The sequence below is a fragment of the Triturus cristatus genome, chromosome 7 (assembly GCF_964204655.1).
Source record: "Triturus cristatus chromosome 7, aTriCri1.1, whole genome shotgun sequence".
NCBI classification, from domain to species: Eukaryota; Metazoa; Chordata; class Amphibia; order Caudata; family Salamandridae; genus Triturus; species Triturus cristatus.
The window spans coordinates 1,139,010,660-1,139,030,311 of record NC_140590.1 but is presented as its reverse complement, the minus strand read 5'-3'; the positions used below and the strand labels follow the sequence as shown (position 1 = coordinate 1,139,030,311).

Here is a 19,652-nt window from a genome sequence, read left to right as displayed (position 1 = left end):
AATTTTTCTAGCGCTAAAAGCGTTTCGAGTTCATCTAGTAGGCAAAGCTGTCCTGATCCGGACAGGCAGCATGGCAGCAATGTACTACATACAAAAACAAGGGGGGACACACTCTCTGTAGCTGTATCAACTAGCACAGACCATACATCACAGAATGTTTCTCCTGGCAGAACACCTTCCAGGAGTAAACAATCAGATTGCAGATCTGCTCAGTCGTCAAAGACAACAGATCCACGAATGGGAACTCAACCCTCAAGTTCTTCTCCCATTCTTTCAAATGTGGGCCTTTCCAGACATACATCTGTTCGCCACAAACCTAAACTGCCTAAACTTCGCATCCAGACATCCACACCTTTTGTCCAAGGGCAATGCACTATGGATGAATTGGTCAGGGATATTTACCTACGCTTTTCCGCCTTCTCCCACTCATTCCATAAGTGGTTCGGAAAGCTCAGACAGGCGTCCCTGACATTAATCCTAGTCGCTCCCACATGGGCTCGACAACCCTGGTTCACAACCCTGTTGGAGCTCTCAGTAGTTCCTCACCAAAAACTACACCTCACTCCCAATGTCACTCAGAGCCATGGAGAAATAAGACATCCAGATCCCAGCCATCTCAATCGTGCGATCTGGCACCTGAAATCTTAGAGTTTAGCTACCTTAATCCTCCGCCATGAATATGATCAAAGAGGCTAGACGTCCTATCACAAGAGCATGCTATGCAGCAAAGTGGACGCAATTTGTGATATACAGCAATAACAATCAAATAGATCCACTGGACGCTTCAGTTCAAAACATCATTTGCTATTTACTTCAGCTGCAGCGTTTCAATTTAGCGTACTCGTCCATATGCTTACATCTTGCTGCATACCTATAGAACAGACGACATCTGTCTCTTTTTAGAGTTCATGTCATCAAAGCATTTATGGAGGGACTTAAAAGAATCATTCCTCCAAGATGTCCCCCTGCTCCAGTGTGGAATCTCAACATTGTCCTCACCAGGTTAATGGGTCCACCCTTTGAACCATTGCATAAATGTGAAATACAATTTCTTACTTGGAAGGTAGCTTTCCTCATAGCTGTCACATCTCTGAGGAGAGTGGGTGAGCTTCAGGCACTAACCATAGAAGAACCACGCTTACAAATACATCAAACCAAAGTGGTTCTACGGACCAACCCTAAGTTTCTACCCAAAGTAATTTCTGCCTTTCATATCAACCAATCTGAGTTGCCTGTGTTCTTCCCTCAACCAGATTCTGTGGCAGAACGTGCTTTATACACTTCAGATGTTAAGAGCTAGTATTTACTATATAGAAAGGACAAAACCTTTCCGCAAAACTAAACAATAATTTGTCGCTTTTGCTCCACCACATAAAGGCAATCCAATATGAAAATCAGGCATTGCAAGGTGGATAGTCAAATGCATTCAGATATGCTATGCAAAAGCAAAAACAACTTTAACAATTCCCCCTAGAGCACACTCCTCTCGCAAACTTAGGGCTTTTATGGCATTTTCTCGGAAACATACCCATAGATGATATCTGCAAAGCTGCAACATGGTCTAAACCTCGCACATTCACAAAACACTATTGTGTAGATGTGTTAGCAAGAGAGCAGACTAGTTTGGGCCAAGCAGTTTTACGTACACTATTTCAAACCACTGCAACAGCTACAGGTTAGCCACCGCTTTAGGAGATAACTGCTTTGTAGTCTATGCACAGCATGTGATCTACAGCTCACATGCCTCGAACGGAAAATGCTACTTGCCCAGTATGCATCTGTTCTTGGCATGTAGAGCTGTAGAGTCACATGCACCCAGCCCCCTCTCTGGGAACTACAGCTGTTGCAGTTACATCTTACTTAGATAAATAGATACATGGACATCTCCTACTACTCTTACTAACTCCATCATCACCCTCTGTGGCACACAATCTAACAAAGGAGTTGATGCCTATGCGCACTATCACTGAAAGGAGGAGTCACCTACCTCGTGACTGGAAAAGACTTCTTCGAACAAAAACAAAGTGAAAGGGGGCGTGGCTATGCTGTGCAGCGTGATGGTCGCTGCCTAAGCTAGTTCCGTCGTATCCGGCTCTTCCCTACTCATCCGCTACAGTAATCCAACTTTTGAGGAACGTTTCCTGGACCTGAGGGTGCATAGACCCCGCTCCCACAAGAACCTTTCTTGTTGGGAGCAGTGGTGGATGTCGAGGAGCCTTTCGCAGGCTCTTCATCACTAAGACCAAAGGGGTGTGTGGCCTCCACCTTCTGCAACTCATTTACCACAGGATTAACCAACGGCGGCACCTGGTGGGAAGAGATCTGGGGTGACTGGGGACTCCTGCCGAGATTACCCACGTGGAGTGAGAAGCGGCCATAGACCAATATCGTTGTGGAGGGGAGCGGACAAGATCACCTCTATACCACCTGTGATGTCATCTAATAGGGGGCCCAAGACAGTGCAAACCAACAAATTAGACCAGTACACCGTCCCCAAAGACCTCCCGTCTGACCCAGCAACACGCGACAAACGCGCTGGTGAGCAAGGGGATGAGAGCCAAGAACTCACCTTGAAAGACGTGATGGAGGCAATAAATGGGGTTAGGACCTCACTGGAGCACAAGATGGATTCAATGTCAATTGATATGACTCTCATTCGTGCAGACCTAAAAAAAATTAGCAAAAAGGTCAAGCAGGTGGAAATCACTACGGCGAGCCTGGTGGACGATACTACGCAACTTCAAGGCGAAGTCCGAGATCTACAAGCCTTCCGAAAGGTCGCAGAAACCAAGCTGGATGATTATGAAGGACGCCTCCGATGAAACAATATCCTCCTCCTGGGAGTTCCGGAGAAATCGGAGTGCTAGTCGTCGGACCTCTTTGTAGAAAACTTGATCCTTAAACACCTGCAGCCCAAAGGACTGAGTAAACTCTTTGTCATAGAGAGGGCGCACAGAGTCCCTGGGGGCCGCCCGAAGCCGGGCGCTCCTCCTCACCCGATGCCGGGCGCTCCTCCTTGCCTGATTCTGGCCAGAATCCTCAACTTTCGGGACAGAGACTCTATACTTCAGACTGCCAGGGAGGCCCCACCGGTCCGTTACGATAATGCAGACAACACCTTTTTCCCGGACTTCACTCAACTGGTACAGAGGCAAAGGAGATCATTTGTGGAGATCAAGAAAAATCTCAGAGACAGAGGCCTGAAATACGCAATGCTGTTCCCTGCTCTGCTCTGGGTGGAGGCAGAGGGACGGGCATGGTTTTTTGGGAACCCAGAAGCGGCGGCGGACTGGCTGGAAAATAGACGAGATTGAGGCAGCACCTTCAAAGGTCATGACTTCTGACAGACTATCACTCGGCAGCGCAGACCGTAGCAGTGCAGGGCGGTACCTGTCCTTCAGGGTCACTGGACACTTATCCGCCAAGGGTACAGGTATAAGAGACTGATGTTGGGGTAGCACCCTTTGGGACGGAAAAACAAGATGTTGGTACATTCACATCCTCAGAGAATCTATTGTGGCCGGGGGGGGGGGGGGGGGGGCCAGGGCCAGGGCCAGGGCCAGGGAGGAGTGTCGGGAGATGGGGCTCCACGCACCTCACTTTTCTTCTCTTTGTTACTTGTTGGGTGACAGGCACTCTGCAAGTTTATTCATGGGCAGTTTGGCGCCCACAGTGCAGGGATGCAGGAATGCAGGGAGGGGGGCAGTTGGGGATTCACAGTTGTTAATTATTGTTATTATGTCGACAGTCCGAATTGGCCTAAATGCAGGGAAGACAGAAACTTATGTTAGGTTCAATGAGTACACAATGGGATAAACGTGCTAAAATCCTGAGTTAGAACGTCAGTGGGCTGGGAGATAAAATCAAGCGTTCCGTGACCTTACAGTATGTCAAGCGACAAGCCCCGGATATTATACTTCTTCAAGAGACTCATTTGCTGGGTAATTCCTGCAAGGCTTTAAACAGATGGGGCTACACACTGGTGGCGCATGTCAGCTTCACAACTGGCTACCGGGGGGTGGGCATACTGCTTAGGAAGTCATTCCCCTTCTCCATAGATTCAAAATGGACGTACGACAGGGGATGATATGTAGGTGTCTCCGGGCACTGGGAAGGGAGGGTGTTGACGCTTATGTCAGTCTATGTGCCTCCTGGCCTGCAGACCGAAACCTTTAAAGACTTAGGTTCAATTCTTCTGACATTCCTGGACGGTCTTCTGGTCATGGGAGGTGACTTCAACGCGGTGGTGTCGGGTGCTCTGGACCTCCACCCACCGCGTGAGATTGGTCCTTCTTTCAGATGGTTGCCCAAACCTTATGGAGGAGATGGGATTGGTAGATGGGTGGAGGACACACAATCCCGATAGAATCCAGCACACCTTCCACTCAGGGGCGTAGCATAGTCTTTCCCGCATTGACAACTTACTGGTACCTGGGTCTCAAGTGACCAATATCCAAGAGATCAGACACCTGGCATGGGGAATCTCTGCCCACTCTCCGGTGTGGGCCCGGGTAGTTATGGATCGTACAAGGGTGGGGAGGATAGCACCCATCAACCCCTGGTATTTCCGCAACCCAGGAGTCCAGAAAGCTTTACTCCAGGCCATGGATCACTTCTTCAAGGAGAATGCGGGTACAGTGGACTCGGTGCAGACCCTCTGGGAAGTGTTCAAATCCGTAATATGAGGCCAAGCACTATCCCTAATCACAGGCACGAAAAAGATAGACAGAAAGAAATCGTGGACGCTGAAGATGAAGTCTGCAGTTTGGAAGATGGGCTAGAGGTAGAGGCTTCCAGCGAGGCACTCCACACTGCAATTCAAGCAGGAAGAGTACAAAGCTCTAGGCACTGACAAGGCCAAACACCTGGGGAGGGAAAAGCTGGGCAGACTATATGACTTTGGGGATAAGGCCAGGAAATTAATTGCATGGCTTGATAGGAAGGAGTGGGCTAGCAGAAATGTTCCGGAGCTGAGGGGTGCCGACATTAGTTCCATTCTTGATCCACAGGACATGGCGAATCACTTTGCTGACCATTACCGAGAGGTCTACAGTTCTAATGGGGTGTACACGGAAGAAGACTCCTGGTTGATGATACGGAATTAAACTTCCCACTCTGACGGAAGAGAATCTCCAGTTTATGGACAGTGCATTCTCTAACGACGAAGTAGCGCAAGCTATCAGGTGAATGCACTCAGGCAAGGCCCTGGGGCCGAATGGTATTCCCATTAAGTTGTATAAGCTCTGAACCGATAAACTGTCCCCCTACCTCCTAGCTATGTTTGTAGAAAGCAGGGAACTGGGAGTGCTACCATATGATCAGAGAGTGGCCAATATAATCTCCATACATAAAGAGGGTAAACCGAAGACCGACTATGCCTCCTATAGGCCTATCTCCCTGCTCAACGCTGATCCTAAAATCCTAGCCAAACTCCTGGCTAATCGCCTGGTGAAGGTGATTGGGGACCTGGTGCATCCCGACCAATCTGGGTTTATGCGGCATTGAAACACAGCCTTAAACCTACGAAGAGTACACGGAGTATTAGGGAGAGTGGACACGATCCAAGAGGCCGCAATAATAGTGTCTCTAGATGCGGCGATGGCCTTTGATACCATCGAGTGGCCATATCTCTTTGAAGTCCTAACTAAACTGGGGTTTGGACCGGGTTTCATTCAATGGGTTCGGCTTCTGTACTCTGACCCACTAGCTCAGGTTGTAATTAACAATAAGAAATAGATGGTATTTTCGCCGCTACTGTTCACCCTGGCCTTGGAGCCTACGGCGGCCTGGATTCGCAGAGACCCGGTCATGCGAGGTCTGCGGTGGTCCCCCGACTGGGAGGACCATATTTCACTCTACGCGGACGACATCCCGCTTTACCTGGTGTCAAGAATTCCTGTCATGCGAGGGGAGGAAAACGGTAACCAGCGAAAACGGACTACATCTCCCAGGATGCTTAGCGGTTGAGAGGTTATGTAAACAGGAGAGCTGTTACATAACTCAAGGAAAACACGCCCTTATGTAAACAGGAGAGCTGTTACATAACTCAAGGAAAACACGCCCTTATGTAAACAGGAGAGCTGTTACATAACTCAATGAAAACACGCCCTTATGTAAACAGGAGAGCTGTTACATAACTCAAGGAAAACACGCCCTTATGTAAACAGGAGAGCTGTTACATAACTCAAGGAAAACACGCCCTATAAAGGGAGGAACCGAGAGGTACAACGCTGTCGGATATTGTGTTTACACCGACGTACCTGCTTAGTGAAGAGCAGTGTTTCGGAGTGGTGCTCCAGTAAGGCAAGAACGGAGGTAGGTTGAGTCGTTACTCCCTGGGCCGTGTCTTGCCCCATCGTCACCTGTGAAGGACCCGGAAGCTCTACCGGATAACCATTGAGCTTCGCTTTTTGACTCGGCTGAGTCAAAGCGCAGTGGCGCTTTTGCTGGTTGGAGTCGTAACTCCCAGCCCGACCAGAGATACAGGGACTGCCAGCTGTAACGCACACCAGGAGGTGTTTGCCGCGTTACAGACTCTGAAGTCCCCAGGATCGATCGAGCGGCTGCTCTCGGTTCAGTCTTCTTTGCTTGTGATTGGGGTATCGGTGACGCATCACCAGGAGGTGACTCCGCGTTCCGGTGCAGTCTGAGGAAGAGGTTGAGTGGCTGCTCCCTTCAGGTAGAGACCCCGGCTGGGTGTTTCCCATACTCCTCGATTCTCCCCAACACTCTTCGTGCCCCTCACAGCCTACCGATTGGCATTGTCGGCCATTTCATTTCTGCCCTCTGTTGGCATACGCCGGGATCGGCGTATATGCAGAGGACGGTTAGGACCATCCGTGCTGTGGGCTGGTAACGTACTTAGCCTGGAGGATTCCAGTGACTATAACCTTTGTTTATTCCTTGTATTATTTTTGCCTTCATTAAAATAACTAAACCTTCACAAGTGGTTGCGTTCTCATTATCGTGTCTGTTAAACGACCCTGAGACGTTCAGGGCGTTACACCTGGCCTCACCAGGAGCGTCGCTCAAAGCAGTGTTGGATATTTTGGCCATATTTGGGAGATATACTGGATTCTCTATTAATTGGGGTAAGTCCCTAATTTACGTATTGAGAGGAGATCCGCCTTCCCCTCCCAGGGATTGCCCGATCTGCGTCAGCACGACTGGCTTCAAATATCTGGGTATTTTTATTTCACTAGATCGGACACTCTGTTTTAATAGTAACCTTCTCCCACTCCTTCAGAGGCTGGAACGAGACATAAAGATCTGGAAAACACTCCCGCTTTCGTTGCTGGGCAAGGCGGCCCTTATATGATGATGACACTGCCTCGTTTTCTATATGTATTACAGAATTCTCAAGACCCAGTTCCTTCTTCCTATTTTAAAGACATCGAAGGCCTACTGAGGGATTTACTGTGGGACGGGAAGCCCTGTGTATAGTCTTAGCCAAACTGACCCTAAATTGGTACGACGGAGGGATTAACCTCCCAGACATACAGAAATACTATTGGGCAGTGCACTATTAATCAGGACACTTCTGGACGTCCGGATGATCCGGGGTACGCCATGGATCGGTGGCTACTATCGCTTTACTCACGACCCCGAAAGCACTTCTTAACTGGGCCGACAAACCACTCAGTTCATGTCTGGCATGTGGTAAATAAGCACTTAGGTTGGGATCGGAAACTTACACTGGCAACCCCTTTATGGGACTCCGAGAGGCTGGGGAGCCTGTGGAGGACGAAAGGCTTCGACAAATGGGATTTGTTAGAAATGGGGGTCTTTAGTTGGCAATGGCCGGCCACTGTCCAAGTAGGGACCCTTCTTCCTAAGTCAGAGTAAGCAGACTACACCCTTTGATAACCCCTGCTCAACCCTGTGGTAACGTAGCACGAGCAGCTAGTCTTATCTCAGAGGCAGTGTGTGAAGCATTTATGACCATACACAGTAACACAGTGAAGGAACACTACAAATGGACACCACTCAAGTAGTTATAAAAAATAAGTATCTTTATATATAGACTTAACTCAAGACCAATAACAGTAAAAAGCCACAATTCTAAAAAAATAAGGGTACTCTAAAAAGGCTGCAAAAACTATTCAAGGTGCACAAAGAGGTGTTCAGTTTAAGGCAGTGGTCTCTGCGACCCTTTTACTCACAAGGTACCTGGATTCTGTAGCAAAGCAACAAAAATGTCGCTAAGGAGTTGTAGCGATGATTTTCCTCACGCTAACCAGCGATGCGTTGAATCCTTACCGCAAGGGAGGATGATGCGCTGGTTTGTGTGCAGGACAAAGCAAAAAACTTCTGCACGCTAAGCCGGCGATGCGATAAAATCCTTGCCGCGAAGGGAGGATGATGCGCCGAGCCTGTCGCGTGTGCGATCTTGATGCGATGCGATGAAAATGGCGAACGCTCGACGTCCTCTCTGCGATGTCCTGAAGCGATGAACTCGATGCGATGATCTTAGGTTAGCGAGCGTTTTGAGGCCCGCTAACATGCAATGCGATAATCTTCGGGTTAGCGAGCGTTTTCAGGCCCGCAGACATGCGATGATCTCCGGTAGCGAGCACTCGGCGGAGCAGAGCGACGATTTTCCTAACGCTCTCCAGCTGCAGCGGCTCGCTAACGGGGTTAGCGACGATTTTCAGCACTCTCATCTCCACAGTAGAACTAGAGGCCCTGGAACTCACAAGAGCCTCACCTGCAGATAGAAATCCTCGCTGGGAGGAAACAGGAGGCTGGTGGTGGAGTCTGATGTGCCTGAGACTCCTGCAGGAGGCTAGCTCTCTTCCAGCCCTTGGGTGATTGCTGTAGCAAAAATAAAAGTTCCTTCAAAGTCCTTTTCCTCTTCTTCCAAGTCCAGTAGTAACCACTGCAGGCCAATCCAAGAAACGGCACACAAGCACAAGGACAGTCCTTCTCCTGCAGATTTCTTGAGTTACACGGACAGAGGTTCTTCTTGTTGTCCAGGAGCAATACAAATTGTAGGGGTTGGGGCACAGATATTTATACCCCAAAAGTCTTTGTTCTCAGAAGCTACAAGTCACTGAACCCAGCCAGAACCAGTTCTGCCCAGCCCTGGAGCACTTTGTTTACCAGGCTGCATCCTTCCTTTCAGAAAGAGGGGCTCTGTCATCAGACGCACAGTGGGAGGTGGAGCCAGCATTCACCTTGTCAGGGACAGCCCTATTCAGGTCCAGGAGCTACCCCTCCCCATACTCCAATGCAGATCTCTCTATTCAACCCAGGTCTGACTCAGCCTGCCCTGTCCCTCCAAAACCATACAGCCAATACACGTAACAGCAGAGCACACTGGAAGGCTTAGGCAAGAAAATACCTACTTTCTAAAAGTGGTATTTTCAAACACAGAATATAAAAATAAACTTCACTAAAAGATGTATTTTAATATTCTGAGCTCAGGCATACTAAATTCGTTTTTCTACCATGTTCTGTGGGTCAGTTAGGACTATAGAATGTAATAGCCAAACCTCCCATTCTGGTCTATGAACAACAGGTAGCCTTACAGTAGTGAAAAACGAAATTGGGTGTAATTCACTTCCAGGGCATGCTACACACATCAGAGCATGTCCTACCTTACACATACAATGCACCCTACCATAGGGGTGGCTTACATGATGCCAAGGGACGGGTCAGGGGCTGGGAAGTGGGTGCACTTCACAGCCAAGATGGCAGTTCTGGACTGCACGCAGACACTGCAGTGGCAGGTCTGAGACACACTTTACAAGCGGCTTCTGTGGGTGGCGCAAACCAGCGCTGCAGGCCCACCAGCAGCGTTTGGTTTACCAGCCCTGGGCACATACAGGCCACGCTACTGGGGACTAAAAGGTAAACCAAATAAGCCAATCATGGATATACCAATTCACATGTCAACTTTACACAGGGCGCATTCGTGCTGTGGCACTGAATGGCAGTGGCACAGCACCCAGAGCATCTATAACCAGCAAAAACAGAGGGGAGACAGCGAAAAATGGAAGTGAGACTCGCGTAAATGGTGCCAGGTCTAACAGGATCTCATTGGGATCTCGCATATTAGGGATGTGTGGGTCAAAGGCGAAATGACCTCTTTCGCGTCCCTGCAACAACGGCACAAGTTGGCGGCCTCTGAGCACTAAAGATACACCCAGATTTGCCATGCCCTTGTGTCCCAGCTCCCAAGGGGAAACTGCAGGCGGCAATGCGGGAAAGAGGGCACATTCATGCATATACTATGGGAATGCGATTACATACAAACATATTGGCACAAAATACACAATGTCATCAGAGAAGTGCTCACACTTGATCTGTGAATGGAGGCCTGGAGATGTCTTTTAAATGTGTGGGAGCCCACCGACCTCTCTAGCTATAACAAACAGTGGGTTACACTAGGGCTCATGCTAGCAAAGAGGAAAATAGCGCAACTATGGGGAGCCTCACAGCCACCTAGAATCGAAGCATGGAAAGAAGATCTAGACTAGTGCATGTTCAGGGAAAAGACGGTGTTTGTTGCCCAGGGCTGTCCCAAGAAGTGGTCTCGGGTATGGAGTCCGTGGAACAGCTATAGAGGGGATATCTGCACCCCCTGCTATGAACTGACCAGGAGGAAGCCCCTACCCCATAAATCTGTATCCATTGTGTGCTGTTGTATGAACCTATTGGAATCTATACCTGCTATACAATGTAACTGTCTCCTATGCTAAGTTTAACTTTTATATGTCCATTACGAAGTTTAATAAAAAGAAATATAAAAAAAAAAGTGCAATCATCCGGACCCAACACTAGATGGCGGGCTATGCACAGCATGTGACTCTACAGCTCTACATGCCAAGAACAGATGCATACTGGGTAAGTAACATTTTTGTTTCACTCTTACTGATCACTGCACGGTATGCTGCCACCACTGCGCTCATGCTGCTTAACTCCTTGTGAAGGCGGTAGCCTTTTACCACTATGAAGGTAGCACTTTAGGCGCCTTTTCCGGTACGAAAAGACCGCAGTCTGTGAGGCAGGCCTATGTCATGGTGCACAAGCATGATCTAGGATTGCCTATGAATTCAACAATTAGAATTAGGTATGCAGACATAAGTACAATTGGGCATTCAGGGCAGGGGTACACGTCTGTTATGCATTACAAGTGAGAAATAATTTGTTTGTCTGCTAGTGGAAGACTTTACTGGTGCTGAGTTCAGAAGAAAGCCCTTCATATGCAATAGTGCTAGTATAGCTAACTCATATTTGTGTATTGCAGAGACCCAGGTCAGTCTGTTCAGCGAAGCAGAACCCGACAGAAGTCCTTTGCCGTTATCTGGAAGCGACTCTCCTATTCAGGTGAGGAGTAAGTAAGGGATCTCTGTGATACTTGGAAGGGAATTCTGGAACCTGTCTGTTACCCATGGAGCCAACTAAGGGCAGGTTGTTATACTTTGCATAGCCTGTGTAGACACCACGTAGGCCATAGTGATGTGGCTTAGGGCAGTATACCAGATGTGGCCCGGGTCTCAGGAACAACTGTAATACAAGGCCATTAAATAACCCTGATTAAATCCCATTGAGCACCCACAACTCTCCTCACTGGAAAGCACGTTTCAAAACCCTAGTACTGGTCATGGTTCAAACCAGTAGAACAGCTGCAGCTCAGGCCTATTGAACCGCCGTAACCGAGGCTATTTGAACAACTGCGGCTTCTGGTAAAAAAAAAAAAAAAAAAGCAGTGTTCAAATAAGGACCTGATTTACAAAGTATGTATTTTGGGACAGTTGAGTTTTACTTCCCACCTGGGTATGACTTCTGATTTCCATGAGGAAGCACTCGCATGTTTTGACAGAAAATCATGAAGCAGTTCTGAGTCAGTTCAAACAATTTACAGTGAATCTTCAGTAGAAGCAAAGGTGATATTTGTCAGCAGAGTTTCTATCCTACATCTAAAGAAACTTATACAAATGTGGGTCGTGGCTAATGCAACTTCCTCCTTGTGTGCCTTTTATCTGAAAGAGACACTTTAGTGATAGATTCCTTTCCTTAGAATATCCAAGGCATCAGACTGGATCCGGAAAGTTTTGCTAGCAGTACCCCTACGCGTCAGTAGGTGACATTCTGTGGCTCCGCGTCCGTCGCTGGCGTCCTAAGCGCTGAGATGACGTCACGGAGGCTACTTGGGCGCCACCCATGCGCGCTGACGTCAGTTCTTTCTTTTTCCGCGCCAGCAAGCGCAGGTCCGGATAGAGCTCGTACCTTAGTCACTTCTTGACTATTCTTTTGAGACTTTTGTCTCCCCCTTTTTCCTCCTGGTGTACGTAGGGATGTCTGGATTTAAGTCTTGTGGGGCCTGCCGTCGCAGTATGTCGGTGGCAGACCCCCACGATGTTTGCCTCTACTGCCTGGAGACCGACAACGACTCCTGGGACTGTAGGGCCATGGCCCCGAAGGCCTTGAGAGAGCGGCGCCGGAAACTGCTGGAGGTCCGGCACTTGTCCCAGTGCCGTTTCAGGTCCAGGGACCGTTACCTGGACCGTTCGCGGGGCCGCAGTCGTCGCTCCTCAGGCTCAAAGTCTTCGCCCTCGGATTCTGATAAGCGACGACATAAAGAAGTTGAAGAAGCGTGTTCGCGCTCCGACGTCCCCCCGTCGGTCCTTGGATGCGGACAAGGGGGACAGGGGTACTGCCCCTGCGGCTTCTATGGAGCCTGGGAGTCCCGCGGCCTACCTGCCTTGCCCGGGTCCGTCGACGACTCCAGAACAGGTGCAAGAATTTCTTGCCACCATGGACCGCCTTTTTAGGCCTCAGGCTCCCACCGGCACGCCTTCGGGCCCCGCAGTCCCGTGTCCAGATCCTGTTGGATCCAGCTTCAGTGCCACAGGATCCTTCGCCGTTGGCTCCGGCCCTGGCGCCACGAGGTCTGGTGCTGCCGGCTCCGGCCACAGCCCCGCAGTGGGTGCCATTTGTTCCGCCCTTGCCCCGGTTCTAGGACCATTTAGTTCCTGCCTGGGATCTGCATTGGGAAATGGCAATGGCCCGACCCCAGCCGGCGGGCCTCGTTCACAGTGCCGTTTCGGACGCTTTATGTCCCTTCCCCGGCTCCGGCTCCACTGCCGCGGCCGGTTCCTCCTGCAATGGTGGGGGAGGATGACTGGGAGGGATCCGAAGACCCTCTTGCCCGTCAGTGTGACTCCGAGCAGGACTGGGTGAACTATCTGGAGGACGCTGGTGACCTCGATGTCTCTTCTGACCCGGGGTTTGCCTCTCCCCCCGCCTACCATGGAGGAGGGTGCTTCCTACACGATGGTGCTCCGTCGGGCTGCTGAGGTCCTCAACCTCGATCTTCCTAAGGTGGCCCTCAAAACTAATCTCACTGAGGTGCTCCAGACGGCGTCTACCTCTTTGGAGCCACTGCTTCCCTTCAACGACACCCTCACCAACGTCCTGTTGGGCACTTGGTCGCGGCCGGCCACGGGGGCCCCTGTGGATAAGAATATCGCCAGGCGTCTCCGCCTGGCACCTGGTGACCCCGCGTTTCTGACCACTCATCCCACACCTAAGAGTCTAGTCATCCAAGCCTCAACGTCGCAGAGTGCCTTTCCCACGGCTCGGCTGGATAAGGACTCTAAGAAGCTGGAACAGTTCGGTAAGCGGTTGTTCTCTTCGGCCAGCTTGGGGCTGCGGTCAGTGAACACCGCCTGCTTATTGGGCCACTATTCCCACGCGGTGTGGGATACGGTTGCTCAGGTGTTACCTCAGTGTCGTGAGGAGGTCCATGTTGTACATTCCCAGGCAGTTGCTGAGGGTAAGGATGCGGCTAAGTTCGCCATTCGGTGTGGTTTGGGCAACGCTGACTCGTTGGGCAGGGCGATCTCTACGACTGTGGCGCTGCGTCGCCGCGCCTGGTTGCGATCTACTCGGTTCTCGCCCGATGTCCAAAGCTCGCTCATGGACATGCCCTTTGATGGCACTCGCCTGTTTAGCGATAAGACCGAGCGTGCACTGGAGCGTTTTAAAGACTTGCGGGCCACGGCCAAGTCCTTGGGTCTTTCCACGAAGAGCCCAGCCACGCCTAGTGTTCTTTCCTTTCGTGGCCTAGGCAGGGGCGCCCAGGCACGTTCCTTCAGCAAGCCTGTGCAGAACCAGCCTCAGCGCGGACGCGGCTTCCGCAGAGGCGGCTCTGGGAATCAGCGTGGGGGGCAGCCCACCTCCGCCCCCACTGCTTCTACCTCCAAAGCTTCCTAATCCGAGCTTTGTGGAGCACCCCACGCCAGTGGGTGGCAAGATTCGCCATCACCTCCCCCACTGGCACGCTATCACATCGGACAAGTGGGTTTTGCAGATCATCCGCAAGGGTTACTCCCATCCCTTTCAGTCCACCCCTCCAGCCATGCCACTTCGGTACCACCGCATGTCGGGGGAATACTTGGCGACTCTCCAGCAGGAAGTTGCGGCCCTCTTGGCCAAGGAGGCCATCAAGTGCGTTCCTAGGCTGGAAGTAGGGAGTGGTAGTTATTCCCACTACTTTCTGGTCCCCAAGAAGGACAAAGGGGGTCTGCGTCCCATCTTGGACCTCCGGGACGTCAACCGCTTCCTCTAGAAGGAGAAGTTCAAAATGCTGACTCTGGCTCAGGTCTTGGCTGCCCTCGACCCTGGAGACTGGATGGTAGTGTTGGACTTGCAGGACGCATCTTTTCACATTTTCAGTTTGCCGTGCTCCCCTTCGGCTTTACCAGCGCCCCTCGAGTGTTCACGAAGGTGATGGCGGTGGTCACAACTTATCTGCGCCGGTCAGGGTTGTCAGTCTTCCCCTACCTCGACGACTGGTTGTTGAAGGCAGGCTCGCCCCAGGCAGTCGTCAATCACCTTCAGACTACGTCCGACCTCCTGCATTTGCTGGGGTTCTCCATCAACGTGCCGAAGTTGCACCTGAGTCCCTCTCAGAAGCTCCCCTTCATTGGAGCGGTTCTGGATTCGACGCGGTTTCGGGCTTATCCTCCCGAGCAGCGAGTCCGGGATATTCAGGCTATGATTCTGATCTTTCAGCCTCTGTCCGGGTTTCAGTCAGGATGACCCTCCGGCTTCTGGGCCTGATGGCCTCCTGCATCCTGCTGGTGACACATGCCATATGGCATATGCTGGCTCTGCAGTGGAACCTGAAGTTCCAGTGGGCGCAGCATCAGAGCAACCTGTCCGATCATGTCCAGATCTCGGAGGGCACTGCACGGCAATTGCAGTGGTGGCTCACGAATCGCGATTGGGTCAATGGTAGATCCCTCTCCATTCCGCAAATGGACCACACAGTGGTGACAGATGCGTCCCTCCCGGGATGGGGAGGCCACTTGGGAGAGACGGAGATCAGAGGCCTCTGGTCTCTGGCGGAGTCCCGGCTCCATATCAAATATTTGGAGCTTCGGGCGATCCGACTTGCACTGAAGGCATTCCTTCCCTCTGTCCGGGGAAGTATGGTGCAGGTGTTCACAGACACCACCACCGCCATGTGGTATTGCAACAAACAGGGCGGGTGGGGTCCTGGACCCTATGTCAGGAGGCTCTGCGCCTCTGGACATGGCTGGAACATCAAGGCATTACCGTGATGGTTCAACACATGGCAGGTTCTCTGAACGCCAGGGCGGGCAAACTCAGCCGACAGTGCTTGATGGATCACGAATGGTGTCTGCACTTGGACGTGGTGCAAGGTCTTTCTACAGTGGGGAGCGCCTTGGTTAGATCTATTCGCCACCGAAGAGAAGGCGCGATGTCATCAGTGCTGCGCGTTGGAATTTCCAAGGCGGCACTCGCTCGGCGACGCTTTAGGTCGCGAGTGGAGTTGCGGTCTATTGTATGCCTTTCCGCCTATACCACTACTGCCCAGAGTGCTGAAGAAGATTTGGCGCGACCGAGCCCAAGTCATCCTTGTGGCTCTGGATTGGGCCCGAAGATACTGGTATCCCGAGCTACTCAGCATGGCGATCGATCCCCGATCTGTCTGCCTCCCCGGGAGGGTCTTTTGTCGTAGCAGCAGGGGACGGTCCTCCACCCAAACAAGTTTGTGGCATGGTGCACAGCGAAATCTGTGGATCTCCTTTCTGCCCCTCTTTCTGAAGTCCTTCTGTTCCTTCTTTCTTTGGCCCAGCAGGGCTCTGCTCTGGGCACTATCAAAGGTTATCTTTCGGCCATCTCCGCCTTTAGTAGATTTCCAGATCAGCCTTCTCTCTTTAAGTCCCCGGTTGTTAACCGTTTCCTGAATGGCATTATACACGTTTCCTCCTGTGCCGTTCATCATGCCTCAAATGGACTTGAATCTTGTTTTGAGCTATCTGATATGCGCTCCTTTCGAGCCCCTTCATACCTGTCCTCTGCGTCTACTTACTCTTAAAACGGCTTTCCTGGTCGCTATCACCTCTGCCAGAAGAGTGAGTGAGCTCCAGGCTCTTTCTTCCAAACCTCCTTTCCTTTCTGTTCATCCGGACAAGGTGGTGTTAAGGACCCGTCTTTATTTTTTGCCAAAGGTGGTCACGCCCTTCCACATCGGGCAGACCATCACTTTGCCTACCTTCTTTCTGCCTCCGCATCCTTCAAGGGAGGAAGAGAGGCTCCACCGCCTGGACCCAAAACGTGCGCTCGCTTTCTATCTGACGCATACACAACAGTTCCGGGTAGATGACCAGCTCTTTGTTGGCTTCTTGGGCACCAAAAAAGGTCGGGCTGTGCACAAACGGACCATCTCTCGGTGGGTCATTCTGTGCATCAAAGCATGTTACTCCTTGGCTTAGAAGGAGCCTCCTGTGGAGCTGCGTGCCCATTCTACCAGGGAAACTGCAGCCACTACTGCCTTGGGACGCGGCGTTCCCTTGCAGGACATTTGTCAGGGGGCCACGTGGGTCTCGTTGCACACGTTTACTAAGCATTACTGCCTTGGCAATCTGTAATACCATTAGTTAGTGATAGATTCCTTACCGCCCCACCCATCGTCCCCGTTCTGTGAACTGATTTCTAGGGTGGAGGTCATCCCCTTTCAGGGCCCTAGTTTCATGGCACCAGTGGTCAGTTTCTTGGATAGCGCTGCGTTTCTGGCATGGAAAGTCGTGTTCAGAACTGATGTCAACACGCATGGGTGGCGCCTAAGTAGTCTCCGTGACGTCATCTCGACGCTTACGACGCCAGCGACGGACGCAGAGCCGCAGGACGCCACCTACTGATGCGCAGGGGTACTGCTAGCAAAACTTTCCGGATCCAGTCTGACGCCTGGGGATATTCTAAGGTAAGGAATCTATCACTAACTAATGTCTCTTACAGATGTATCGTTACACAAGTAGTAACTTGTGCATTACGTACAAACCATGAGGAGGGACGTTCTACTGGGAAGGGACATAGTACGATTGAACATTGATGAGAAGTGCCCTTCATGGGGAGGACACAAGCTGGATTGAGGGCGGATCTATGCAAGAAATGAACTGATTGACCATAGTGCTAGAAGGTAGGCAGGGTTGGAATAGTTGACTATTTGTGAGACCACTCTTTGAAGATGGGCAGACTAGAATTGTCCGAAACCCAATTTATTTGTAACCGGTTTCATTCTCCTTTTCCTAGAGTGCCCCTGGTGTCACCCCTGAAGAGATGAAGAGCAACGACCCAACCAGGGTTGACATGCAGCCGACCATGACTGAAGAACCGTCCACCATGGCTGACTTGGAATCCAGTGTACCGCAAGTGACACCCAACATGGACGACATCCAGTGCCCACTATGTGGCCTTGAGTTTGCATTGGAACAGATTGAGCGCCATGCAGCGGACTGTAATGGGAGCGCAGAGCAGAAAGTGAAAAGGCCGGAGTCCCCAGGTGAGTTGGAATACCTCTCAAGGGATGGAATTGTGTCCATTGAAACACTTCAAACTGTTAGGGTGCTGTCAACGAGTTTCCTTTGCATGCAGATCCTCCACACTACCAATGTTTGAGCACTTGCAGATTAAAGGGTTCTGTGGGACAAATGCATATCCTTCGTTCTGTCACTCTGATGAGCTCCTTCTACTTCATTCATCATTCCTAGTTTTACTTCAGTACATGGAGAACTGAAGTTACTGCTCTGCTTGTTGGATTCATTTCAAAGTTAGTGTTTTCAACATTGGTTTGATCTTGCTTTATGTTGCTAGTCCAAGGTGGGAGGAGCATGTAGTAATGAGAGGTTTCTCCCTGCGAATCATGTTATAATAATAATCATGCCTGTTAAGTGTCACACATCAGGTGTGACGCTCACGCATTTGTGTGGTGTTCCGCATCACTGCACTGAAATGCATTGTCACGCATTAATGCCACACTCTGAAACTCTGACTATGCAGTGCTCCAGCGCGCGCCGCCGGCACCTGTGCGCCCGCTCTCAGTGCTTCTCCGAGACGTGCTGCCAGAACCTGCTGGGCTCAGCAAGTTAATAGTTAATTGTTTGTCTGCTCTCAGCTTGAGTGGCTAAGAGTGACTGCTACAATGTTACAATGTTCTACCTAGGCCAGCAGCCTCCTGTCTAGCCTGGCTGCATATTTCCTGCGGCACAGCGTGGCTTTGACACTAATTAGACGCCGGGGTGGGGCCTGCCCCCAGTGGTTGCTACACCATGGGGGGCCCGGGATAGGATGTGACCGTCGTGCCTCCGAACGTCCGGACGATGAGGAAGTGAGGTAGGTGGGTCAGAAGCGGCGGGGAATTCAATCTGTGTCGTCGAGTCGATGCACTGCTGACTGTCTGCGGTGCGCAGCGCCGCAATAAAACCCCCGGCGTTCACGTTGCCAGACTAGCGGGGAGCTGAGGCCAGATCTAGACCAGAGAGTGACTGAATAATTTCTGTCACTAGTGACTCACCGACAAGACTCTGTACACTGAGGGACGCCCGTGCCGCGCATCAGAGGCATGGGTGATGATTGCGGGCGCAAACTAGTGTGGCCGGGCAGGGGACAGGTCAGTGAATCTGCACTCCGTGTCTTGGAGAAGAAGACTGCTCCAGAGTGCATCATCATGCAGTGTGCTGCAACTGCTGTGTGGCCACGGGTCCCTGTGCAGCTCATGCCGCTGCCGCCGAACGGACCGGGACGACAACGCAGAGACCGCAGTCTCCACTCGTCAATAAGTAAGTGTTGTTATAGTACTTACTTTAGCCAACGTGCTGCGCGCCAGGCAGAGCCGTGAGTGACTGACTGAAAGTAAACTAATTACCACTTGCCACCCCCAACCGTGTAGTGTTCTAGGTTAGTGGTGCACTTTCATTTCTAGTGCTGTGCAGTTATTTTAAGATCCTCTTAAAGTTTCTCGTTGTCGAAATGAGTGTATTTTCTGATAATTATATGCTTCCCTAATCTTTAATGCTTTATTTTGCCTGCGAGAAAATGTCACTCATAATGGCTCAAATATCCCTCATAATTGCACTAAAATTATGAAAATGTCACAAATACTGATCTGAAACCTTGGAAGCTATGAATAATAATTCCACATTTGTAAAGCACAAACTTATCACACCTAAGGGTATCAAGGCTCTGTGGGCCGTTGGGAAGATTAGGTGAACTATTGCCCTGAGTCACATGGTGCTGAGCAGAGCTGCTGCCGGCGATCGAACAGTGAGCCCCGTGCTCCGGAGTCAGACGCTCTGGCCGCTGCGCCACCCCTCTCCCAGACAGCCTCTTTGTTT

The 19,652-nt window shown here is 50.9% G+C and overlaps 1 protein-coding gene across 6 annotated transcripts in view; it reads left to right on the top strand.

The window, feature by feature from the left end:
• The window catches only part of UIMC1 (ubiquitin interaction motif containing 1), a 458,461-nt gene that overhangs the window by 330,903 nt on the left and 107,906 nt on the right, over positions 1-19,652 (top strand). For all 6 annotated transcript variants that reach the window (XR_014966701.1, XR_014966702.1, XR_014966703.1 and 3 more), the window contains exons 8-9: positions 11,252-11,331; positions 17,572-17,821. Coding sequence is in view for 3 of the 6 variants with exons in the window: in XM_085618307.1 (XP_085474433.1) it covers positions 11,252-11,331; positions 17,572-17,821 (330 nt within the window). In the remaining 3 variants the exon portion in view is untranslated. The remainder of the gene's footprint in view (positions 1-11,251; positions 11,332-17,571; positions 17,822-19,652) is intronic.